Here is a 27,272-nt window from a genome sequence, read left to right as displayed (position 1 = left end):
TGGTTGCTGTGCGAAGGGGTCATTAAGCAAATCTGACCTGATTTTACGACTTTTTTGTGGTGGTGGTTAAGCGAATCACCACAGGCATTAAGTGAACCACGTGTTTGTTAAGTGAATCACGTGGTTCCCCATTGATTTTGCTTGCCAGAAGCTGGCTGGGAAGGTCAAAAATGGCGATCGCGTGTCCACGGGACGCTGCAATGGTCATAAATGCGAACCATTTGCCAAGTGCCCAAATTGTGATCACATGACTGCAGGGATGCTGCAACAGTCATAAGTGTGAGGACCAGTCGTAGGTCAGTTTTTTCAGTACTGTCATAAGTCCAAACCATCACTAAACGAATGGTTTTTAAGTGAGGACTATCTGTAGCTCAGACTTTTTGCAGGATAGATTTAAGAAATGCTTGGACATACTTGTTGCCATTGTGACTTGCAGACTTTGGATCTTTGTAGACACAATTCTTTTCTGTTCCTTCCTGATAGTGAGGCAGAGGAAAAAAACCCAAGGTAATCAAAAGACTTATTGATATTGATGCTATCTATTTTCCAGGATCAATAGCATATAATAGAACTTAAAATGTAACTGGCTTTGTGCCGGGGCCTGGGGCCTCGAGCATGTGGATGGTCCTGTCTCTTGGCTGTATTAACATCCATGCATTGCTCACTTGGCCAAAATAGAACCCCACAAATTAATACAAGATTTCAGCATTTCAGGAAGATGTGATAGCAGCTGTGAGCTTTACCTGGCTTAACGCTGCTAATAGGCTTTTTCACTTCAGACACTGAAACTGAGGGCCAATTTCATTCTTTGGGTGTGGGACCATGGGTTCCTCTGACTGAGATTCATATAGAATTCTAAAATGAGCTTTCCAACCCCCCCATGGGAATCTGACTGATATGCAATATCCTGTATACTGTTAATATTGTCATTAAACTACCCTATCATGTACCAAAAGAGATTTCTCTTGAGCTGCAATAGACAGCTGTCACCATTGTTACACTAAGGCCTCTCTTTTCTTAATTTTCCAAAATGATTATATTGTTTTTTCAATTCTAGTTATCTAGATTTATTTATTTATATAATTTAGAGACAACCTGACTCCACAGAACTCTGGGTGGCTTACATCTTTAAAAGCAAGAACTAATAATCAGCAAAGAACTCAGTTGATGTGCATCTAGAAGGAAACCATACATAACAAGGAACCCCTACAGGGGCTTGACAGCCATCTTACTCCAAAAGCCTGGGAAAATAGCCAGGTTTTAAGTGACTGTCTGAATAGCCATACAGGTCTCTTAAGAGATGCCGTTCCAGAGGGCAGGTGCCACAACAGAGAACACACCCTTCCTAGGTCCCAATAGATGACAGTGTTTTATGCTCCCTCTTTCTTACCTAGTTTTAATCTTTAGCTGTGGTTTTAATCTTGCTTAATGCTTATACTTAAACAGTATAATGTTGCATTATTTTATTTATATTTAACTATGTTATTTCTCTATAGCTAGATATTATATTTCATTTGATGCTGGTCATAGACCAAAATAAAGTTATCTATCTATTATCAGGGGATCCCAGTGACTGAAGGGAGACATACACTATAAAACTGGCAATGGATAAACCTTTGATGTGCATTTATTGTCTCTGAATCTGTGCAGAAAGAACCATTGCACTTTGACAAAACACCTTATGAAAGTCCTTCAAAACCAATTGGCTGTTTCATTATTTTCAGAATACATTATTAATGTATCTACCAATAATCTAACATTATCAGAGGCTTGACTTACTTTCTTTAAACCAGATTGTGCTGGGTGAATTTTTGAAGGATGTACCTTCTGTAAAATTTGTCCCCAAGCTGCTGTCAGAGTCTTAACATTTAACAACAATATCAGACAATAACTTGCACAATTCATAGCATCCTTTTCCATTTTCAGAATGACCACTAAATAAGCCCCAGGATATGATAAAGGCAGAATCCCTTTATCAAAAGTTTCAGTATATCACTTCTAATAAATTAGGAGCCAATCTTTTTTTGCTACTTAATGGAAATCCCTTCTGGCCCAGCAGCCTTTCCAGTTGCATTGTTTCAAAAGTATAAAATATTTCCTGCAGTTAAAGATATGGCTAAATCCTTTGAATGTGCTCCAAAACTTTGGGAAGATTTACTGGTTTCAAAAAATCATTCATCTGCTCCATAGATATCTCTACATTTGTTGAATATAAACCTGAGTAAATCTCCGTATATTGAGAAGTAATGCATTTTTCATCCCTGCAAAATTTCTAATACTAGGTATTACATTACTTTGTTTCCTCTGTTTCAAACAAGAAGTCAGCAGTTACCAGTTTTTCTCATGTTCCCAATATATTTGCTTTAAGGAATATTCAGTACTTGAACGCATATAGCACAATTTAACAGATCTAAAAATATTTGGTTCCTAAGTATGATTTGTAGCACTAACATTCAAAAGCTTTGTTTGCATCTTTTTCTAACCTTGTATGATGTAATACTTTATTTTTTTCCTTCCAGGAGGCTTAACTTACTGTCTTACCATGTAAAATGCTTTAAATACATGGCAGATAATTTTCACATTTGCTGTTTTATTTGAAAAAAAGAGACAAGAACATAGTTTATTCCCTGTTGTCTGGCCATGAGACATACTTGACTGGATTCTTTATGGTTTTTTAAAACTCTTGAAGAGAGGTCATTATAATTGATATCATTAGTATACTCCATTGTATACTCCATTAATATACTCCATTAGTATACTACTACCCAGTATATTCCATTAGTATGCTCTGTATATTGATATCATCATCTAGTATACTCCAGAGTAACTGTTTTCCTAGATAGCTACAAAATATTAACACATCCACAACTCGAAAAAGGAAAAACCCAAACAACCAAAAAATCCATACTACAACATGATTTGGATTGTGGCATAATTAGAATTTTGCAGTTCCTCATGTTATGGCTTTCCTATTACATTTGAAAAAGTATACTTTAGCTCTGTTTCCCTTAAAGGTGTACTTTATGGCTATTTCTTTATTCTGCTGTTCTGCTAAGAATATGTGTCCTTTTTAAACCCACGTTTAAATGTTTTATGACAAGTGCAATAGTAAGCATGTGGAATCATTTTGGAGGATTTCACTGTGTTCCGTTCTGCCATCCAGTCATGTTGAACTTCTTCTGGACTCTGCTGTTCTGTGGGTGTCCAGAGGATTTTCAAAAACAAGTCCTCCAAGCTGGGAGTCATTCATGGTGTTCCAGCATAAAACAGGTCTGTTTCATTTGGAATGTTACTCTGTTTGCTGGAGAGCCATCATCCTTCAGAGCAGTTCTGAATGTTGCAGATGCAATTGGTGAAAAGTGCCTCTCGCAGCAGAATTGTGTGGGCAAAAGTCTCCCCATAGACAATATGGAAATAGTAGCAGAATACTATTTATGTTAACTAATGCTTCTGGATCAAAAAGCAAGCTAAACAGTAAATTAAGAAATACTGCTGTAGAAATATTCTGAAGTATATAAGACCAAATCTCTTACCATAACATCCTGTGAATTTAAATACTAATGACCGAGTTGCTATTATTCTGATTTAAATAGTTAGTTTTAACACTCCTTATTTTCTTTATTTTAGACAATTGCAGGAACAGCAACGACAAAAAGAGTTGGAAAGGGAGAGGCTGGAACGGGACAGAATGGAACGTGAAAGACTGGAGCGAGAGAGGCTAGAACGGGAGAGGCTAGAAAAGGAAAGACTGGAACGAGAACAACTAGAACAGGAGCAACTGGAGAGAGAGCGGCAGGAGAGAGAGCGGCAGGAACAAGAGTGGCAAGAGCGCCTAGAGAGAGAGAGGCAAGAACGAGAAAGACAAGAGCGGGAGAGACTGGAATGGGAAAAGCAGGAAAGGGAGCGGCAAGACCAACTGGAAAGGGAGCAGCTGGAGTGGGAAAAAGAGAGGAAGCTGTCAAGTGCTGGTAAGAACTTCACAATTTTTGAAGTGTGGGTTTTGTGATTAGCTGTACTTTACAAAAATAAAGATTAATATTACTTATTTCCCGTTTCCTTAGCTAATTTCCAAAAGCAGTTATATTCAGAATGAATTCATTCTGCTTTTGAAATATAAAGTGTGTCAGTGTGATGATATGCTGGGTTTTCAATATATACAGTAAGCATCTGGAGGGATTGTCGTATCTCAAGAAGTGCTCACTTAATGTTAATTAGCAAACAAGTAGCTTTTCACTTAATAAGCTAGTCTAGCATTCTCTACACAAGAACTATAGATTTTGTGCTTTAGAAAGAATTGAAATAGTTAGATGAGAATGATGATCTGTTATTTATTGGGGAAAAAATTGTTTGTTTGTTTGGGGAGTTAAAATTCTAAGTAATTGCATTGTTTCAGATTTGAGTGTTCCCCAAATTTTATTTCTTATAAATAGTCAGTTTTGCAAGAAATAATGCTCACTAATATAAATGCAAATTTTCTGGCTTCATTAAAAGTATGTGCCATCCTGTACATACTGTACAATCAAAGGCATGCAACTAGCAAAATCTCATGAAAAAAGAAAACATGACACTTATACAGAATCATGATTGCTGTGCAGATATAATTCCCATGAGACTAGAATGTAAATACTCACTTTGTTCCAAAATATCTGTACCTTGTTCTTTATATAAGTCTATAAATCCCTGTTTTTGCTGTTCAATATTTTTGTTACTAGCACTAATCAATATTTTTGTTACTAGTACTAATCCCAGTGCCAGAATTTAAGATCTCTTGTTTTGTTTCATTTCAAGTGCTTTATTTTGGTTACCTAGCTTCCTATTCTTGTCTTTTTTTTATGCTTTTGCATTCCTTTTCTCTTAGCTGTAGCCTCCTCTGTCATGCCCAATAACTAGGCAGCTACTTTCAGGGTTCAATCTGCTCAATGTGCTTTCAGGCTTAGAGAAGAAAAATATAATTGAAGTTATTTTCAAATCAACTGGACATATAAGGGAAACATTGCATGTATGAGGCAATATGAATTATAAGCTAAGCTGAAACTATATATACTACATATTTAATAGCTAGATTCTCTGGCTGTTTTATGAACTAACTTGATAACAGGATAAACTTTGACAGCTAGTTGTCTGTGTAATTGCATGAATAGCATGAGAGTTTAATTATGTTACTAGGCAGATCATATGAAGATTCTTACTTACATATTTTGGCAGCTATATAGATAGTATTTTAGATTAAGCATTCCATGGATGTAGGTTGTATTGTCAGTTCATATTTGATTATTACATGTTTTATGTGAACAGAAAATGGAGTCAGACTTGTTTTAGGAATGTTATTGTGCAGTTTGCATTCTTTCAAAGTTGTTTCAAAGAATTATTGTAGAAATCTGCAGCATAAAAACTATTTTCAGTTTTCAGCAGAAGCATATATGTGTGTGTGTGTTTTTCCTTGAGGTTGAATGGCTCAGGGGTTTGTGTGCTGCAAAATGTAATCCATATTTTAGAATTATAAGAATGGCTTTTAAGAGCTTGTTATCTAGTCTGAACATGGCCATAGTATTGTTAGTTTCAATTTTGGTTAGTGAAAACTAATTAAATACCATACTTAAAATAAAACACAATTTAATATTTGGATGACTGCTCATCTGGACAGTTAAACTGCCATAAATCTTAAACAGAACCAGAGCTTCTCACTATTACCATGAACAAATCTGCACATACAGTCATGTGAAGAAGTACACCCCATTTAAGTTTTTTTCTTTTTTAACATATGTGGATATATCAATATTTTATCTTCATTCAAACAGTATATAAAGATAAGGATGATGTAATTGAACAAAAAAACCTATGAAAAATTTACTTTGTAATCATTTATTCAACAAAAAATGGACAGATATGCCATTTGATTCTGTGGAAAAAGTAAGTACACTCTTGGCTCTAATACCTGGTATTGCCCCCTATGGCAGAAAAAAACCTTGAGTAGGTGTTTCTTAAAACTACCAGTCTCTGTCATTGACTGGGAAGAATTTTTTTTCAGCTGTGTGATGTTTGAGTGTTTCTTGCATGCACAACCTGTGTCAAGTCACCCCACAGCATTTCAATGGGATTTAGATCCAGACTTTGACTTGGCCATTCTAGAACCCTCCATGACTTTCCTTTTTCTTTTTTTTTTTCTTCAGCCATTCCTTGGTGGACTTACTGGAATGTTTAGGGTCATTGTCATGTTCCAAGATCCACTTTCAATTGGTCTCACATTATCCTCAAGCATTCTTTGGTACAAGGGAGAATTCATAGTGGATTCTATGATGGTGAGCTGTTCAGGCCCTGATACAGCAAAGCAGCCCCAAACCATAACATTTCCACCACCATGCTTTACAGTTGGTATCAGGTTCTTCTGGTGAAATGCTGTCTTTGGTTTTTGCCAAGCATGTCATCTGGTACTGTGTCCAGTTAACTCTATCTTTGCCTTATCTGTCCAGATCACATTGTTCCATAAGTCCTGGTCTTACCTAGGTGTTCACGAGCAAACTTTAGTCTTACCTTGATGTTCTTTCTGAACAGCAAAGGTTTCCTCCTGGCACACCTCCCACATAGATGTAATTTTTGCAGCTTCTTAATAATGGTAGACTCATGTACTTCAACATCAGTTGTGTTGTGAGTTACCTGTAGGTCACATGATGAAATCTGGGTTTCTTGGAGCCTTCTTTCAGCATCTTGTGTTCTGCTCTTGGGCTGAACTTGCTGGGACAGCCAGGCCTGGGCAAGTTGACAATTGTTTGAAAACTTCTCTACTTGTAAATGATCTTCTGGACAATGGAATGATTTATGTCCAATTGTTGACAATCTTTTTAAATCCCTTCCCAGTTTCATAACCATCTATAATCTCCTTTCTGAAGGCCTCAGAGAGCTCTTTTGATTTAGGCATGGTGATACTACACACTTCAACAACAAAGAGCAAATCAAACTAAATTCCTGAGGTTTAAATAAGAGGTTCCTCCCAGATCCTCTCTAATAATGTTATAATCATTTGCACCTGATGTGGTGCACTTGATTCTAATTTTAGTTCTTTGAGATAGAAATAAATGTAGATGTGGGGGGGGGGGTTTCACATGCAAAATTTGCATTTGTGTTTATTTAAATGACACAATAGACTACAAAATGTAAATGGTACGTGATATTTGTTACATTATAACTCTTCTATCTATCAATATTGTTGAAATGACCAAATATCTATATGTTAAAATATGTTGAAAAAGTCAAAAATTTCAATGGGATGTACTTATTTTTTCACATGATTCTAAGCCTGGAGAGTAAGTGATGTCAGGCTCATTCTCAACATGCTAAACCATGAATCTAAACATGTAGTACTATTACCTTGTAGCTTTGAAGAACCTTTTTGTCTTGTAGTAAAATGTGATTAATTTTTGCAACTTTGCAAATGTCTATTATTAGCTGACAATTTTTGCCTAGCTTCCCTTCCCACAGTCATTATTCATTCAGGAATATCAACTGCTTAAAAGAACAGATTATTTCAACTAGAAAAAATAGATCCTGCCTTTTAATCTAAAAAGTCTTCTTAATCCTCACAAGCAGACATACAGCTATTTACATGTTGAACTTGCAACAGTTCCTTTGCCCTACTGTATTTCCTCTTTCAAATTAATAAATTATTATTTTAGCTATTCACTTCAGGAAGAATGCTTTTATTTTTCATGCTTTTCATAGAATATTTATTTGAAATGTGCTGTCTACTTTATTTAAAGGAAGTGTGAGATTTCAGCTGCAATTTGCTACTTATGGTCTATAGCAGTTGGCAGCACCTAGCCAATCTTGTCTGATTTTAAAAAGCTAATGATGGTCAAAGCTGGTTAATACCTAGATGGAAGACCACTAGGAAGAACAGAACTTTAGGTCAGACTAGGAAGTCTACATCTTAGAGGAAGGCAATGGCAAACCATTTCTGTGTTGTTGCCAATAAAACCAGATGGACATGTTTATGTATTTACTAGGAATTGACGTCATCCTAAAGGAGCCTTTATTTTTTTAGTGTTCACATATCTGAGGGAAAGTCCCACTGAACTCAATGGGATTTCGTTCCAAATAGGTACAGTGGTGCTTAAAGGTTTGTGAACCCTTTTGAATTTTCAATGTTTCTGCATAAATATAACCTAAAAGGTGATCTGTTCTTCACACAAGTCCTAAAACTAGATAAAGAGAACTCAGTTAAACAAATGAGTCAAAAACATTATACTTGTTCACTGACTTATTGAGGAAAATGATCCAAAGCTACATATTTGTGTGTGGCAAAAGGATGTGAACCTTTGGTCTCAGTAATTGGTGCAGTAATGTCAGTAACTTGGGCAGCAATAACTGCAGCTAAATGTTCTGCTAACTGTTGATCAGTTCTGCACATCGGCTTAGAGAAATTTTAGCCCATTCCTCCTTACAGAACAGCATCAACTCAGGGATGCTGCTGGGCTTCCCCACAAGAACTATCCGCTTCAGGTCCTTCCTCAACATTTCTGTAGGATTAAGGGCAGGACATTGACTTGGCCTTTCCAAAACATTAACTTTCTTCTGCTTTAACCATTTTTGGATTGTAGGACTTCTGTGTTTTGAGTCATCATCTTGCTGCATGACCCTCTTCCCCTTAAGCTTTAGTTCACAGAGAGACACCCTGACATTTTCCTGTAGAATTTGCTGGTACAATTCAGAATTCATAGTTCCATCAATGATGGCAAGCTGTCCTGGTCCAGAGGCAGCAAAGCAGACCCAAATCATGATACTAGCGCCACCATGTTTCACAGATGGGATAAAGTTCTTACACTAGAATGCAGTGTTTACCTTTTGGCAAACACAACACTTTTCATTCAAGCCAAAAATTTTTGTTTTGGTTTCATCTATCCACAGAACATTCTTCTAGTAGCCTTCTGGCTTATCCGTGTGGTTTTTTACAAAGTGAAGATGGGCAGCATTTTTTTTTAAAGAGTAGTGGCTTTCTCCTTGCAGCCCTGCTATGCACACTATTGTTGTTCAGCCTGCTCCTGATGGTGTTCTCATGAACACTGACATTTTCCAATTGCAAGAGAGGCCTTTAATTCCTTAGACATTACCCTGGTGTTCTTTGAGACCTCCCAGAGTATTACACTCCTTGGTCTTGGTACAATCTTGGTTGGTCAACCACTTCTGGGGAAGGTAACATCAATGTTGAATTGCCTCCATGTGTACATGATCTGCCTGACAGTGGATTGGTGGAATCCAAACTCTTTGGAAATAATTTTGTAACCTTTTCCAGCCTGGTGAGCATCAACAACTGTTTTTCAAGGGTGGTCAGAAATCTCTTGTTCGAGCCATGACCCACTTCTACATCCCTCTGCTGTGAAGAGCAGACATTAATAGTGAATACCCAGAATTCTGTTCTTTAAATAAGGCAGGCCCTCCCACACTTATACCTGATTATCATCCCATTGATTGAAACACCTGACTCTTAATTTCCCCCTCAAATGAACTGATAATCCTAGAGGTTCACATCCTTTTGCCACACACAAATGTGTAGCTTTGGGTCATTTTCCTCAATAAATCAGTGAACAAGTCTAATGTTTTTGACTCATTTGTTTAATTGGGTTCTCTTTATCTAGTTTTAGGACTTGTGTGGAGAAAGGATTGTATTTTAGGTCATATTTATGCAGAAATATGGAAAATTCAAAAGGGTTCACAATATTTAAGCACCACTATAACAGGATTGCATTGTTTTGATTCAGAAGGATTGCTTTGGAACATAAACCCATCATCTTTCTGAGATAAATTAAAGCAGACTCATCTTTTTCCAGGATCATATGGCTGCTGCAGTTGTGGGGTTTTGCTGCAGTTGTGCAGTCCTGAAAGTCCTGAAAACAGTAATGGCTGCAAAAAAGAGCAGCGTTTGCAGTCCCACATGTTCCTTTTTAAAACTAAATCCAAGCCCTAGTAGACAGGATTATATTACTCCTATAGTGAAGTCATACCTTCCCTCCAGCAAAAACTGTTAAGATCACTAACCCTCAAAACTGTTAAGGTCTGACCTAGGATGGTTGTTGAAATATGGTGGGAGACAGGGAGTGGGCTGCTCTTGGAGAAGGCGCCCTTGTTGTCTGCTACCAATTCTGCCTTCTAGCTCTGTGTTCTCAACCCCAAGACCTGGTAATTGGATTCTTGGTGACCTTGGTCTCAGACTACAGTAGTGCTGCTTAATGCCAGATTGGCCTGTAATACTGCTCTCATTCAATATCTTATTTTGGAGGAGAGGACCGATCTGGCTTGTATTACAGAAACTTGGGGGAGCATGGAAAGGCGTCCCCTTTTGTAAACGTGACAGCCCCCCCCCCCCCCCCCCAGGATTCAAGTGTGGCATCAGCCTCAATCCCAGGACAGGGGTGAGGGAATGGCTGTTATCCAGGAGACTTTTGTGGCTTTCAGAGGTACTGTCTTATAGATAACTAGATCTGAGATCCTATTTGTGAGGTTAGGAAACAGATGGAATTGCTGCTTCTCTACAGGTACCTTGTCTGAGCTACTCAATTCAGTTGTTGGGCTGCTGGTAGAATGTCCCAGCCTTATGGTCCTGGGAAACTTCAGTCTGCCATCCTTTGGCACTTGAGTGGCTCAGGATCTCATGACCACCATAGCAACCATGCACCTGTTCGGTTCGTCAAGGACCTAATACATTGGAGTGGGTGTCACATGCTGGATCTGTTTTTGTCTCAGGGCAATGGCAACATGATCTGAAGTTGGGGAGTGTTTCTGTTTGTCCCTTGTCATGGACAAATGACTCTTTGATTGCTTTCTTGCTACTTGCTTTCCCCATAGGGAGGTGGGACTTACTCATTTGGTCCACCTCAGATATCTGATGGACCTAATTTTATTTCAGAGGGCACTTGGTGGCATTCCTGAGGATCTGATGCACAGTTCAGCTAAGGCCTTGGTCACCACTTGGAATGAGGGTGTGGCAATGGCCTTAGACTGGATTGCGCCTGGGTGGCATCTCTGCTTGTGGACCCTGGAGGGCCACCTCATTTTCAGAACACTCCATGAAATGAAATGACAGAATAGATGTCTAGAACAGTGCTGGAGGAAAAGAATGAATGAATCTGATCATATATAGGTAAGAGCTATTGTTAAGGAGTGCACTGTGGCAATAAGAGCAACAAAACAAAGATATTTTGCTACTCTTATTGCGTCCACAGATTGCCATCCAACAGCCCTATTTAAGGTGACTCAGTTCTTGCTGGAGACAACCAGGTTGGAAGAGCATTTGCGGGGCTGCTGTGAGGATTTTCCATGGCATCTTTCAAATAAAATTGCTTAGATCTGTTTAGATTTAGACTGTGTAGATCCTGTGGAGTTGGCTGAGGCATGATCTGATGTGGTTAATTGGGAAGAATTTGTTAGACTTGAAAAAATAGACAGGATCTTTGGAGCTGTGAGTGCATTCACCTGTATTTTAAATCCATGCCATTGCTTGTTAGTTAAGGCCTCCTGGGAGATGGAATGTGACTGAGTCTAAGTGGTGGTGAATTCTTTCTTAAGAGAGAGGGAGAGGTCCCACCTATGCTTAAGGAAGTAGTGGTCTACCCTTTCCTCAAGAAGCCAGTGCTGAATCTGACCATGCTGGATAATTTCTGGCCTGTCTCCAACTTTCCCTTCTTGGGGAAGGTCATCAAGAAGGTGGTCATGCTGCAATTCCAAAAGGCCATGAATGAAGTGGATTATCTGGATCCCTTTTGGTCAGGTTTCAAACCTGGTCACAGTACAGCGATGGCATTGGTAGCATTTGTGAATGATCAGTGGTGGCACTCCTTGGCAGCCTTTGATAACACCATTTATGGTATCCTTCTGGACTAGCTCAGAGGTTTGGGAGTGAGAAGCATGGTGTTGAGGTGGTTCTCCTCCTTCCTCCAGGGCTGGTTCCAGTCAATGTTGATAGTGGCCTAAGGCCCCTTTATAGGGTGCCTTAGGGTTTGGTTCTTGTTTCTGTTCAAAATCTACAGTATGTGGGATCACTGGGTGAGATCATCTAAGTACAGAGTTAAACATCACCAGTATGCTGATGATACTCAACTGTATATCTCAACCCTGAGCCCTCCATGTGATGCTGTTGAAGTTCTATCTAAATGTCTAGAGGCTGTAGAGGTCTGGCTGGAGAAGAACAGGCTCAGACTTAACCCTGTTGAGCCTGAGTACTTGTGGATTGTGGTACTGAGAGAGCCATGGAGATGGCCTTGAAAGGAATATTCAGAAGCCAATGCAGAAACAACAAAGGCAGAAGCATTCCTTAAGCCCTGGGAAAGGAATTAGTATTAAGAAGAGACTCAGGTTGGCTTCTCCCTCCCTCCCTCCCTCCCTCCCTCAGAGGGAGGGAAAGTAAAACACAAACAGACTTTCAAGATTCTGTTACTATAGCCTAGCTTAATAAAACATAGTTCTAGTTTTCCAGTGGAGTTAGTTTTCTGATCTGGTCTTCTCATAGGTTTGGGGACTTTTTACTTTTGGTTCTGGATTGGGTTGCACTGTCCCTAACAGATGGTATACAGTTGGGAAGTCCACCTAGACTTGTGGCTCCTGCTTGAAGAGTAGGTGGCACTTGGGGCTCAGAAGACCTTTGCATAGCTCCATCTTTTGTGTCAGTTGTTCCCACTCCTGGATCAAGAGGCCTTGTTCATAGTCACTCATCCCTTGCATTTGGATTACTGCTATGTACTCTACGTGGAGCTGTCTTTGGTGACCACTTGGAAGTTTCAGCTGGTCCAGAATGAGGCAGTGCAGATCAGTATGAATATACCTCAGTATCCTTTGCATAACAGCTGTATTCCATGAGCTGCACTGGTTATCACTGCACTTCTGGGTGCAATTCAAGGTACTTTCTTACTTATAAAGCCCTTCATGATGCAGGGTCAAGTTAGTGGAACTATCTGCCTGTCAAGTAAAATCTGACGTGGTCAACATGCTTCAGGTCCCATCACTTAGGCATTGTCATCTGGCAGGACCCAGGAAGTGTACAGGTAGTCCTTGCTTGCCAACCACTTGTTCAGTGACCATTCAAAGTTGTGATGGTGCTGTACAATTGATACAACCGGTCCTCAAAGTTCTGGCCATTGCAGCATCCTGTGGTCACATGATCATCATTTGCAACCTTCCCTGCCAGCTTCCAGCAAGCATAGACAAAGGGGAAGCTGGCAGGAAAGGTTGCAAGTTGCTCTGTCAAGTCTCCCCCCCCCCTCAGCATCCCTGCGCTTGCACTAACTTGCGCCCTCCTTCCCTTGGCTTCTCTGTGCTTGCGCCGACTCGTGCTCTCTTTCCCTTGGTCTGCCTGTGCTTGTGCTGCACCACACCACCCCTCCCCCAACTTGCATACGGCCTGCCCTGGGCCTCCCAGAGCTACCCCCACCCCTCTGCAGCACCCTAGCACTCCTTACCTGGGACTCCCACCACTTCCTGGTTAACAACTCATCTGTCTTGGGTTACGACAGCAACTGGGACTGCTTGGATTGCCATAGCTAAGTGATGCGGTCACGTGAGGTTGTGCTTTACAACCACATTGCTTAGTGATGGCAATCCTGGTCCCAAATGCTGTTGTAACCTGAGGACTACCTGTACCTTCTCTGTACTACTCCTGCCCTTTGGAACAGCATCCTTTCCCCTGCGATTCAGTTAACCCCTATCTTTCAGAAGGCATGAAGCACCTGTTCCCTCCTCCCCCACAAAAAAACCTTTGAGTCCAGGAGTGGTATAATCAGTTTTTTCCTGGCATTTATGTGTTTGTGTGTTTATGTTTTTAATATTTTCTTTTATTATATGGTTTTTATTGATTTGTTGTTATTGATGTACATCACCATGAGTCATGTGCTGAATAGGGTGGCTGAATGAATGAATGAATGAATGAATGAATGAATGAATGAATGAATGAATGAATGAATGAATGAATGAATGGAATCACTATACTTGATTCCAGTCAGTTGATTTTTCTGGTTACATTTTGAAAGCATATCCTGTAGTGCAGCTTCTTTTGTAGAACATAGTTGTAATTTCAGATATTGATACAAATATACATGGCAAAAATGGAAAGTTTGTTGATACTGTATAAACTCTCTTAACAGCAATTTACTTGTGCCTAATCCTCTGGTACTAACTGTAGTCTGCATTGTAAATATCGTTTGAATGCTGGTTTTGTTGCTTCATTAGCTCCCTTTTTCTCTCTTTCTCTCTCCTCTTTTATCCTGCCTTTGCTGTTGCTACCCATCTTCTGTCCAGCTCCATCTTTTGACAACTCCCTGTATAATACTTCACTTCCTGAATATGCCAGTTGCCAGCCTCCTTCAGCACCACCTCCTTCATATGCTAAAGCAATGTCAGACTCTACTCCGGACTATGCTATAGTGACTTCTGCACAGTCGATTTCCTCCCCCCCTACACCACCACTAAGGCACTCTGCATCACGTTTTGCTACATCTTTGGGCTCTGCCTTCCATCCTGTTCTTCCCCATTACGCTACAGTTCCTCGTCCAGTAAATAAAAATTCTCAACCACCTTCACCTGTAAACCCCCCTGCCTCTTTGCCCCCAACTACCAAGTCAACTACTTGGTCAGCTTCTAGTTTTGCACCCCTTCCTCCTTCACCCCCTGTAATGATTAGCAGCCCCCCAGGCAAAGCCACTGGCCCAAAACCTGTTCTTCCAATTCCTGTTTCCGTTCAGTTATCCCAGATGTCCCCCACTGCACCTAATGGTCTTCCGGAATTGGTGAATTATTCAGTTCCTTCACCACCTACCTCAGGTCCAGCACCACTACCACCATCTTCCTTTCAACCTCTCTCAGTCTCTGGACTTCAAGCTTCCTCTCCAAGCTCCCCTAATGCCTCAGCTCCCTCATCCAAGCCTAGTGTTCTCCCTTCTCCCTCTGCAGCTCCCCCTGCCTTTGTTGAGAACTCTCTAAACTCTGTGCTGGGAGAGTCTTCTGCTTCTGAGCCAGTCTTGCAGACAGCCTCTCAGCCGGCTGAACCTACGTCCCAGCAGGGTAAGGTTTCTGATGTTGATACTAATTAACTAATAAAAAATGCACTCAAACTAATTTGCATCCCAAACTTGATTTATCCTGAAGGGCTAACACTTTGAACGCTGTCATAATCTCAATATACCCAACAAAACTTAGCAAGATGTTAAATTTAACAGGGTGTTACTTTGGAAAAACAGTTTAGAAGAATGGTTTGCCTATTTTGCTGAAATAGTTTCTAAACTATTATTTGTGGGGTAGGGATTTATTGAAAGTAAATATAAGGCTCAATTATTAAATGAAAAATTCTTACAGTGAATTGAGATTTTCTTATTTTAATATTATTCCTTAAAATATTTAGATTTCTTTTTTCTTTTGAGGTCTTTCCATTGGGATTCTGTTGGGAGTAGGGTGGATTAGAAATGGAGATAAATAAATGTTTGTTTTAATTCAGGTCATCTGTGTATATGGATCACTTTAAGCTCCTGTTATTTAATACGTTTAGCTGAAAATTCTTAGGAACCTAACTGATGTGTTTATAAATCAGTTTTGTAAAAAATTCATTGCCCTTCTATCATATTTACCCGAAAGGAAAATGAGGGTTTTTTTTTTCTCCAAATGGGATTGAAATGAGAGAGTTACCTTACAATAAATATTGTAATAGAGGCAGAGGGAACTCTTCAAGAAGGAACAGATATGAGGATGCTAGTCACTGTACACATGAGTGTCTGTAGTGGAAAGTCTATCATGAAGGTTTTTCCAGACTTCGCATCCCAATTTCTAAAAAAACAGAATTCTCAAATAATGAAGAGAACTTCCACGTACAGACAGGCTCTCCATTACAGGCATTTATCGTCAAAAGCAAAGAGAGGAAAGAGGTTACGTAAGTTCTGAATAGGACTAGAAGTCTTAAGCACCTGTCTCTGGGAGTAAGATCTGTTAAATTCAGTGAGACTTACAGAATAAGCATGAATAAGTTTTCTTTGCTTTGTAGTCCAACACACTTGCTTCTCTTTATCTGTTTCAGTTTTGCACACAGTAGAAAAAAAATCAAGCCTTTTCTTAACACACAAAGGAACTCTTCCCATTTCCCACTACTGCTACACAAAATAAACTAGGTGAAACAGATCTGTTTTCAGCATAGTAGCAGTTCATGAATGCTTACTTATGAGTAAGAGCTATTGAACTTTGTGGGATATACCACAGAGTAAACATACAGAGGCTTATGCTTATAAATCATAGCTTTCTACAGATAGTTTCTTTTTTTCTGTATGAGTGTTTGTGGACTTGTGTGGGAGAGAAAATGTATGTATATATGCAAATGGGTAATCAGTTAATTTAACAAATAGGGAGATTTTATTTACAGACAATTAAATTTAATTAGTAATCATTTAATATCAATTCATTTTTTCATTCTGGTCCTTCATTTTTGGGGGGGAGTGCAGCCTATGGCCAGTGCCTACATGCATATACATATGTATAGTCACATGTCACATGGAGATATTTGTTGTGGAAAATAAATCTTCAGGATTTCTTTACTTTGGGGTTGGCAACTCTAGTTGATAAAGTAAGGAAACTGAGCAGACCCCAAAATTTTTACATGTGTTTATAATCTTTTTTTCCCGTTTAATGATTTTTTTCTGGAGAAATTTCTGAAATTCAAGGTCATATTCCTATCGGGTAAATACCATTATGTTTTTGAGATAAACATTTAAGGAACCTCTTTTTCCAAGTAGGTCATAATTCAAGAGAAGGCAAACCTTACAGAGTTGTGACAGTCTATATTCCTAGGCAAAAATATATCCCAATTATAGAATATTTTTATTTTCACTGATGTTGTTGGGGAAAATAATCATTCCATCAGCATGTTAAAATCTTCTAACACACTAATGTATGCTTTATTAATACTTCTGAGGAAAAACGAAAGGCATGAAATGTGAATAGAAATAAAAATATTATTTTCTAGGTATTTTGTTCTTAAACATGCTTAAGTGATAGAATTGGAGGAATTGAGAATATAGATGCACTTATTTTAGGCATACAAAGAAGGCACAGATTATATTATGCTATGATGATATTGCTGTATTTCAGTTGAAAGATATACCTATACCTTCAACTCTAAAATCTTTTCCTTTGTCATGCTTGACATAAATCTTATTTTCATCATTATTTCCTTTTAAGAAATTTTGAGTGCTACTTTTCCAAACTGAATTGTTCATGTTAATTGAAGCATATGAATTAATATGGCTGAATGTTTTTTTCTGAAATGACATTGTCCAATTTCTTAATGAAAGCCTTGTTAGGATATGTAGGGTTTTTTATTTGAAGTAAAACAGAATTCGTTCCTTTGAATTTGACTTGCTATCTCAATTTCTGTATTTGGTTTATGTATGTATCTATGTATTTTTCATTAGGTGTTACACAAGGACCGCCTGCACCCCCTCCCCCTCCCCCCCTTCCCTCTGGCCCTGTTCAGTCCCCATCAGCAGTCCCAGCTCCCCCTGGACCACCTCCTCCTCCACCTCTTCCACTACTAGGGCCACTTCCACCACCTCCTCCTCCCCTTCCTCCTCAGGTTCCTCCTCCACCTCCTGCTCCTCCTCTCCCCACTACTGGCTTTTCCATGGGATTGATGTTTGAAGATCACCGACCTTTAACAGGACTGGCTGCTGCTCTTGCTGGAGCCAAACTCAGAAAAGTATCACGGGTAAGTGCAGTTCAAGTTTTTAAATTCAATTTAAAAGTCTTAATTTCAGGTTTTCATAATAATGGAAATAAGTGTCTATAAAACCCTGTACAGTAACTTCAGTATGTAATGTTCAGATATAGTCCAGGAGCAGCTGTGTTTTTTCATTTTTCAGCCAAATTCAGATTAATTATTCAAAAATTTGTTCCTAGGCTATTCTGATATGTGATGTGTTACTATATAGATACAGATACAGATACAGATACAGATACATATATATATATATAATGGTAGCGTGACAGTATCTTTCCCACATAGTTCAGTGCCACTATAAATTCTTAATAATAACGCTACCATCATCACTGCTTTCTGCATGATCACTTATAGAATGAAGACTCTCCTATTCCAAGTGGAGGAGCAAATTCTGCTTCACCCAAAACAGATACTAGTCGTGGAAATGGGCCATTGCCACTTGGTGGAAGTGGATTAATGGAAGAAATGAGTGCTCTACTTGCAAGAAGGTAAGAATTTAACCAGATTTTTTTTTTTAAATTATGTGCACTTTTAAGTGAGTCTTGATTCTTGGTGACTACCTGGAGAAGTCAGTGCAATTTTCTTGGCAAGATTTTTGGAAGTAGTTTGTCAGTGTGTTCTTCCTAGGGCTAAGAGTGACTGGCCCTAAGTCACCCAGCTGGCTTGCATAAGGCAGAACTAGAACCCACAGCCTGGTAGTTCCTAGCCTAGTGCCTTTAACCACTACACAAAACTGGGTCTCAACTAGATTTTCACAGAACTAAAAGTGATATTACAAAGATGCAGGGCAATTACCTGTTCTCTTATCACTTTTTATCAGTATTTATGTTAGAAAAGATGAATAAGAGAGTCAGATATTGGCAGATGGTAACCAAATATCCTGTTGTCCTTATTTGAAGGAGAAGAATAGCTGAGAAGGGATCATCAGAAACAGAAACAAAAGAAGAAAAAAATGTAAGTTGACAAATACTCTGGCAAATTATGTGACATTCTGCAATCAAATTGTTACAATCAAAGAAATTAATTTGTGTAAATGAAAAACATGGCTTCCATATTTCTAATTTAATAGAGGAGTTTGAAATTTAGAATTATGGTTTTCAAGTTGATTCTGGAATTGTGAGCCTTTTTCCTTGAGCCATAAATTTAAGCGGATTTGTAAAATATTATCTTTTTGTCTCATTTAAACAGGAAGAACCAGAGCCTTTCACTCCCAAGCCTCCTTCAACAAGCACACCTGGTAAGCTGTGTAAATTGTGTAGTGTGGGTTTTCATAGCTGACAACTTTCTCTGTATACAATATTCTACTATATGACATAAAGTTATGGTAAATAATTTTGAACTTGGATTTTTTCTTTTGCTTATTTTTAATATGGTTCATCTAAAAAGAATATAGCTCTGTATTCAGAATTCATTTATGGTTTAAGCAAAATCGTAATCTGTATTCTTTCTAATTCAGTGCATTTACATATTTAGAGTGTTTATTAGAAAGTTCCTAATAGGGATGTACCAAACATTCAGTGTATGAATCATTTAATCTATAGAACAACTGGGCTTGGTGGCCTGTTTCCAAAATGATGAAACATGCCTGCTTCTAAGATTTTGGTCCATATAAATAAAATGTTCTGGTTTGATTGTTGCACAAAACAAGGTTCTTTTGATCTGAGCAGAAATGTTTGTGGGGAGCAGAAAAAAAGCCAAAGGGAGGAGGAATGGCATAAAAGGGGATGTTTTCATCTGAATAGAAGTGGTTGGAAGGGAATGGGGGAAAGCAAGGGACATTCCACTGACTCCCAGAATGCTTCAAAGTGCAATTCAAGGCACTGGTTGTCACCCGTAAAGCCCCCAGTGGCATGGGTCCAGGTTATTTGCAGGACCGCCTCTCTCCAATTGTTTGTACCCATCCCATTAGGTCTGGCAGCAGATACATGCTGCGGGTCCCTTCATTAAAGAACATCATCCGCAGAACCCAGAAAGCAGGACTTTTCTGTCCCTGTGCTTGGCCCTGTGGACACCTGTTCTGCCAAGTGTCCAATCAGTGATCAGGTGCCCAGAGAATTGGTTCTTTTAGATCCAGAGACAATAAGCACACCAGTGGATAAAGAAACTTTAAGCTTTATTATAAACTTAAGCAAAGTTAAATAGAAACACAATTTAAGCAGATTAAACAAATGCATAAAAAGCATAGCATAAGGAAAGAAATCATAACATACCTAAGCAAGGTGACACCTTTATTGCCTTTTGCTGCCAGTAGCCTCCTGACCAAGGCAGCGGGAATACCCCAAAAGGATGGCTTTTAGTTCCACAGCACCCAGCGCGCAGGGCCTGTGCAGAAGCTCCCAAAACTCAAAAGACAATCTCAAGGGTTTTATCAAAGTCTGGCCCTAAAACATCCTGACTCTGTTTCCATGGTACTGAGGCTGCATGGCCCGACCTTGACTGGGATACTTCCCAGGGTCTAGATCAGTTTCCAAGAGCCTAGGAGGCTATACAGATAAGCTAGTGCTTAACAAAAACAATCTGTGGGTTTTCTCTGATCTCCCCTTCCATTCCAAACAGAAATAAAATCAAGCCAGTTAAACATCAGTATAACTCAAAATAAACTCTAATCTTTGTGTAAGGGAGAAAATCAACATATGTCACTTAACTCCTTGAAATAACAATGGTCTTCCACACTGCTACTACAACACCCACTGCTGCCCCAAGATTAGACTGGCTCCAGCCCTGCTGGCTTTCTGAAAAGCCTTAAAGACCTGGATGTGTTCCCAGGCATCGGGGTCAAGAGTTAGTTGAGAGTTGTGGGGTGCTTTTAACTGACTACCTTGGTGGTCATTATAGGTTTTATATATTAGTTAGTTTTGTTGTTATTTTGTATGGTGTTCTTAACTGTTGTTAGCTGTTGTTAGCTGCCCAGAATCACTACAGTGACATGGGCAGTCGTATGCATTGAGATAGATAAAGGGTGGGTAGGTGGGAGGGAGGGAGGAATCTGGTGGATAAAGGGATGGTACAGGGAAATTATGGACAGAAGGCAGATAGATAGGATATGTGGTCTGGGACATTGGCAGCAGCAATCGAAGGGAGAGTAAGAAGGGTAGTTACTGGGAAAATGAGGGCCGGTAGGCCATTGGGATATGCCATACTGGGAGCAGCTGATAGAAGAAATGGGGAGACACATATAATATTGCCCTTCTTGTTCATCTGGATTTTGTTTTGTCTAAGTTTTTTTGGTTTAGCCTACGTTTCAGTTCTGCCAAGCAGTGGCTGATTCAAAGCAATTCAGTGGAAAACACTATTCTCTCTTTAAGCATGGTAATTTCTTTCAGAATTATCCAGTGCATGTAAACCTAAAAGTCAGAGATTTTATTTCCTGCAGAATTAACAAGAAAACCTTGGGAAAGAACAAATACAATGAATGGAAGCAAATCACCTATTATCTCAAGGTATTTATCACTTGTTTTAAAAGATATTTACGTTCCCCACAAATGACTGAAATAGAAGTATTTTAAGTTAGATTTAATTAGTAGCTTTTATATTTAGAAAGAAACATAAAGGCAAGGGAAGAAATAAAGCAATATTAGTGCTTAATATTCTTTTACAGTTTTTTTTAACCATGGAAAGTATCACCTGAGATGTGCCAAAGTGTGGAAAGTTGGGGGGGGGGAGGCTCTTGGCTTTCTTGGAAACAAGCTATTGAAACCTTGGAAATTTTGCAGTGAAGCCCTTCATGAAGTTTGATTCAAATGCTGTATATTTTTTCAGATGTATTTATTGATTTCTATTTTTATGACATAACTAGTTCTACATAGCTTATCTTAGTTGCAATGGGGAAAGGTAACTTCTAGCCCTCCAGCTGTTTTGTACCTCAGTCCCTATAATCCCTGGTCATCACATTTTCAAGTATGCATTAAGAAACTGTTTAATTGTTTGGAAAAATTGCAGTGTGGGGATGTCATAATTTGTTGAGTGCAGTTCATTTGAACACTGTTTTTGTTTATAGACCAAAATCTGCATCTTCTGGGCAACCAAATACTAATGGAGTACAGTCTGAAGTACTAGACTATGACAGATTGAAACAGGTAGATATTTTCTGCTAGAATATAACTCCTTAGCCTACTATGGCTTATTGTATACTTTTAAGTATTTAAGTGCACTAAAACACGTTAAGTATTTTATTTCTGTACTGTGTTTATGATTTTAAAGAACTATGAAAATGTGTTACAATTATCAGTGTACAACCAAGAATTTGAATTATGTAGTCCTAAAACATTTTATCGTAAGATCTACAGAAACAGTGCCCCCCAACACCAAAGACTTATAAAAATGTTTTAACCAGACTTCAACATTTGTACAATTTGAGCATGTGAACATACAAGTTTGTAGGCCCATAAATCTTGTGTAAAAGTAAGGAAAACGTTTCACCTAGACTGTTGAAACCTTTAATTTGGTTACATCAAAGAACAGACGCTATTTTTGTTCAGCTTTGGCAGTTCTGAATACCTTTGGAAAAAAATTTAACTTAACCCTGTTCTAATACCATAGGATATTTTAGAAGAAATGAGAAAGGAATTAACAAAACTAAAAGAAGAATTAATTGATGGTAAGTATATACATTTGTGATTGGGGGGGAGGTTCTGTGCAATTCTAGGAATGGGTTAGAAGTTTGAAAGTTCCGTTTGTCTCATTCTCCCTTCCTAGTCTTTCACTATCATAATTCCAGTTTTTATAATTTGAATGGATCAAGCAGTGGTTTTCAGTTCCTTAGGGAATTATCCAACCTTCATATCAATCATTTTTATTTAATTTAATGACTTCATTTCTTAGCTAGTTTTTGCAACCATCTCTTCCCAAGGTGTAGCTTACAACAAGAAAACAATATAACAAAAACATATTAATATAATATTTTATTTATTTTGTCAAATTTATATGGCCTCCCATGTCTCATGAAGTGACTCATATTAAATAAAAACAATTTTAATTCCAGTTTTTACTACAGAATCAGTATCATAATATACTACAAAATATCCTTTGGCAATAAATATCATAGAAATTAAATGAATTAAATGAAGATTCAGGGAGAAACAAGCCATTAATTTTTCCCCCAACTGTAGAAAGATAGACAAGAGATGCAGTACAGTAACGCCTCAATTTTTGAGCCCTCATTCAGTGGGCTTTGGATGCAGTGGACAAAATCTACGTTTGGACTTCATCCCAAAATAATAGAAGAATGCCACTGTTTAGCAAATCTGTCTAGACAATGTATGTACTGTAATTTATGTGAAATGTATATAGATTACCCAAAAGATGTGTAGTGTGTACATTTTCATCAATTACATAACTTGGATTTAACAGACATCCCTTCCCCTCAAATGATCCATTTAATTGAAGCTTTACTATATTGCAGCCACACTGAGGCCAGCAGAAGCAACAGCAGTAATCAGTTGGATTTCTTCATTGATGCTCATGAACAATAGCAGTAAATACATACATACATACACAAACATACATATACACACTCACGCACACACACTCTGTTCAATTTTGTCTGATTCTCAGAGACTACCTGGACAAATCCCTGCAGTTTTCTTGGCAAGGTTTTTTGGAAGTGGTTTGCCATTGCCTCCTTCCTATATAGTCGTAATTATTCTTACTTTTTTAGATTTTATGCAGGCAATGTAAGCTTAAATATGCATTCAGATTTACCTCTCACATTTTCATGCTGCTTCTTCTGCTTGGTTCACTTTACTATGCAGTGTGAATAGTTGTGTTTACCTTTTTGTCTCTTGATTTTCATCAAATTTCATTTTGATCATGTCCCCTAAAACAAACAGTGCTATTTGTCCAAATACAATGTTCTATGACCTAGCCACTTCATTTCCTATTTACTCAATAAATCAAACTAGTAAGTATTGTGAATCACACACTATAATACAATAATATTGAGGTGCTATCTAAGTTATACTAATAGACAAGTTTTTCCAAAGTATCAGTTCACATCTCTTTCTTCTTCAGTTAACAGACTGTTTTTTTCCCCATTGTCCAAATCAGCAATTCGGCAAGAACTGAGCAAGTCGAATACAGTGTAGAAAGATTAGGACTGTTTGGAGCACTGGTCTTGGCACAAAATCAGCTACATTTTGTGAGCTGCTGGAAGAAAATGGAAAAATATTCTTGGAAGAAGATGAAAAGATTCTGAACTTTCAGACAATATGGTGATACACTATTTCCTTTTGCTGCTGTTTTCTGACTTTCAACACAATGGAAAATAGTCTTAAATTGTGGTAATGATTTATGCTGAAAATCATAAACCTGTTAGGCAGGTGCATTGAAATGTTTCATATCAATATTGAAGCTGCATATTTACAGTGCATTAAGTTTTTAAAAAGGAGAAAAACTTAAGGCTTTTCAGAGAGGTTTTCTTAATGGAGAATTTAGCAAGTGATTCTCATGTACAATTGTATCTCAGGTAGTCTTCCTATCACATTAGGTATTTCCTTGATTAAAGACAAAACATGACTTCAGTGCACAGCATAGATACTGTGAAACACGATATTGATGAATGAGAGATCCAGGGTATGATAGTATATTGAATATTGGATTCTTAGGATAAGCAAGCCTCTCTGGTTAGCCTTCATGAAGTTTTTTAAAGAAAAATGCAAATGCTGCCCAGATTATAAAGATATAGATGCCTTCCTAAAATGATATGCTTTACCAAATCTGAGACTTCTCCAGAATACAAATCAATATGATCAAATGTAAATTGTTAGATTGTTATAGACTTACCATAGGTTTTTGAGCTTTTAAGATTTATGCATGCAGACATTTTTGTAATATAAATAATCACAGAGTTGACTTTTAATTTAAACCATTCTTGCATGCCACAAATATTAAATAGCCTTTTTACAGTAAGGCCTAGTTAATGCCCAGGCAAAACTTGGGGAGGTGTTGGGTTGGGAATTGGGGTGACTTTTTTATTTAAACAATTTGTATTAATTGCTGCACTATTTTTCCTTATATTGCATGCATGTGTAATAATAAGGAAAATGTGATTTATCAGTAAACATGTTAAATAGAACCAGGTACTTAAAACTTTTTGTATCATTTCATTTGTATTTCAAACTTAGTAATGTTTCAGTAGCAGTTCTTGAAACCCTGCTTTTTGCTTCTTTTCTCAGCTTGATATAAAGTTAAGCATTAAGCATCAGGATAATACTTAGAAGTAATTTTTAAAACAGGCAAAGAAAAGTAATAGCATATTATTTTCACATTGGCTACTTGCATTTGTTTATTGAATGAAGTTTTGGTATGATTCTAAAATAAATCATGTGTTATTTTTCCATTCTTCTCCATCACTGACCTTAATGAAGTTTTTTTAACCTGAATTTGTAATTGTCAGTGTCAGTAAGGTGAGAAGAAAAGGGATTGGGGGAAGAGTATTACCCTACTGGTAATTTTACGGGTTGCTCCTGTTTTTGTCATCATGCATTGGATTTAGTTATTTAATAATTAAATATTGACATGTGGAAAGAAAAAAATGGAAAAAGTCTTAAGAATTGATGTAGCATGAATCTTGTTTTAGGAAAAAAGAATTCACATACCCATTTTATCTCCTTCCCCATTTATATACTTGCATTAAACTATTTTTAAACTTTTATGTGTAAACTTGGAATTAAATTTTGTGATTTGGAGAACAAAATATATACTCCCCATTACATCTTAAATTCTCCATGCTGCAGTAGTGGCATATGATTTTATAACCTATGCTGATTTCAAAATAACTTTTGAGTTTAATTACTTGCTTTCTTAGTTTACCCAGTTAACATCCAGTTTAGTTCACAAGAAAGCTTTAACTAGCATATCCTCCCTGAGTATTGGACACCAAAGCAAATTAACAGCCTTTTTGGCTATTTTCACACAAACAGTCCTACTTTCCCTCTTTGTATAAGACAGAAATATGGCTTATAAAATGTAATCAATGGCCATATCTTTAAATAATTTTTTCTACATCCTTTAATTGAAGGCATTTAAATCTCAAAGCAAATAATGTTGCTTGAAATTAAGAGGAGGCATTTTCATCTTTCGAAAGTAATGTATGTTTAAGCAGTGTAAGCTAAAATGCTTATTCTTGTCAGAAATCATGTTTGATTTTGTTTGTAAAGAAAATTCAAGGATGGGCTCGCAGAATATTAAACATGTAAGTGGTCCAAAGGTAAGAACATTAAGTTACTAGATTGTGAATGAAACTGGTTAATGCACTAAACGTTTTGTGCCTTGGTCTAAAGTTAACATGACTTCTGTGTAAAGGGAGAAAGAAAACTGAAACTGAGACCTTGTCTTTCAACATACATAGTTAACCTGATCCTGAACTGGACCATTTCAGGAATTTCAGTTTAGTTAAACTGATAAATCACTCTGTAGTACTGACAGTTATGCCATTGCCAGATATTCCTGTAAGTAAAGTTAGCTACAGGTTATTAGATTCTTTTAATAAGTCTTCTTTGAAAATGTAATGATGGTTCCTGTGCTTTTGTAAGTGGATGCCTTAAGCTGAATATGGTTTAGGGGATCACTTTTAATTCCAGGAAGGCAATGCTTTCCTCAACACTGTGATCTGATCTGTGATAAACCTGTCCTACCATACACAAATGGCTAATAAGTCAATTGAATACAAACTGAATGTACAAATCTTAGTGCTGGTGCTGAAATCTCTTCAGAGTTGTCATGAAACAAAGTTCATTGTTCAAAAGGTTTGCAAGCATCAAGTGTCAATCAAAACTGAAGAAGAAACACTAATGAATGTTACAGTTTCATGCATTTAGTTTTACTTTTTTTTAGTTTCTCAGTTAATTCTCTGCTATTTTTACCATATTGTGTCATTTTAAAATTTCTTAAATGCTAACGCTGTTTTGTTTGAGCAGAAGAAATAAAATTGCAATATATACGTGCTCTTACTATTGTTTGTGAAACTTCATGTTGTTGGGAGGGACTTACACCTCTTTTCTTTACATTACCTTTATTGCCCTTCTGAGTCCATAGCATATTAAAAGTACTACCTCAACAGTGTAACATAAAAGTTTGTAATTCAACACTGATACTGAATGTTCATGTTGATGTTGCTTCTTCACATTGATTTCTCTTCACATTGTGTCTTTATCCTCTAAAATGTATATATAACTCCACAAAACCACTCACAAAGTTTTGCCCAAAACTTTTACCTTTGTTCAGATCTTCACAGTGAATTTCCTGGTTGTAATCCCTCCTTTTTTCTCTCCACTGGCATTTTGCTTTGTCAAGTTATTGTACAGTTAAAATTGCTCTGGAAACAGGTTTCTAATAAAATTGTTTAGATGATTCCATGTATGTGATTTGACAAGATAGGTCCTTATAAAAAGTTGCTGTTACTATAAAAAGCTCTGTGCTTTTAAAACACATTTAAAAAAAGAATTTAAAAGACAAGGACCACATTAATTAGTATAACAGAATTTTAAATGTCATTAATGAAATTTGATTACCATAGTGGCAAATAGAGGGCATGACCAAA

General features: G+C 37.7%; 1 protein-coding gene across 3 annotated transcripts in view; it reads left to right on the top strand.

Moving 5' to 3' along the window:
* The window catches only part of ENAH (ENAH actin regulator), a 75,099-nt gene extending 48,417 nt beyond the window's left edge, over positions 1–26,682 (top strand). The window contains exons 5-14 of one of the 3 annotated variants that reach the window (XM_063304193.1): positions 3,628–3,968; positions 14,278–15,039; positions 17,430–17,722; positions 18,089–18,222; positions 18,634–18,688; positions 18,923–18,971; positions 21,108–21,174; positions 21,732–21,810; positions 22,274–22,331; positions 23,780–26,682. In XM_063304193.1, the coding sequence (XP_063160263.1) occupies positions 3,628–3,968; positions 14,278–15,039; positions 17,430–17,722; positions 18,089–18,222; positions 18,634–18,688; positions 18,923–18,971; positions 21,108–21,174; positions 21,732–21,810; positions 22,274–22,331; positions 23,780–23,817 (1,876 nt within the window). In that variant the 3' untranslated portion in view covers positions 23,818–26,682. The remainder of the gene's footprint in view (positions 1–3,627; positions 3,969–14,277; positions 15,040–17,429; positions 17,723–18,088; positions 18,223–18,633; positions 18,689–18,922; positions 18,972–21,107; positions 21,175–21,731; positions 21,811–22,273; positions 22,332–23,779) is intronic. The other 2 variants (XM_063304200.1, XM_063304208.1) reach the window with 2 other exon arrangements.
* The last annotated feature ends 590 nt before the right edge of the window (positions 26,683–27,272 follow it).

Source organism: Candoia aspera, chromosome 1 (genome assembly GCF_035149785.1).
Source record: "Candoia aspera isolate rCanAsp1 chromosome 1, rCanAsp1.hap2, whole genome shotgun sequence".
Lineage (NCBI taxonomy): Eukaryota > Metazoa > Chordata > Lepidosauria > Squamata > Boidae > Candoia > Candoia aspera.
This window is presented reverse-complemented; position numbering and strand designations above follow the sequence as displayed.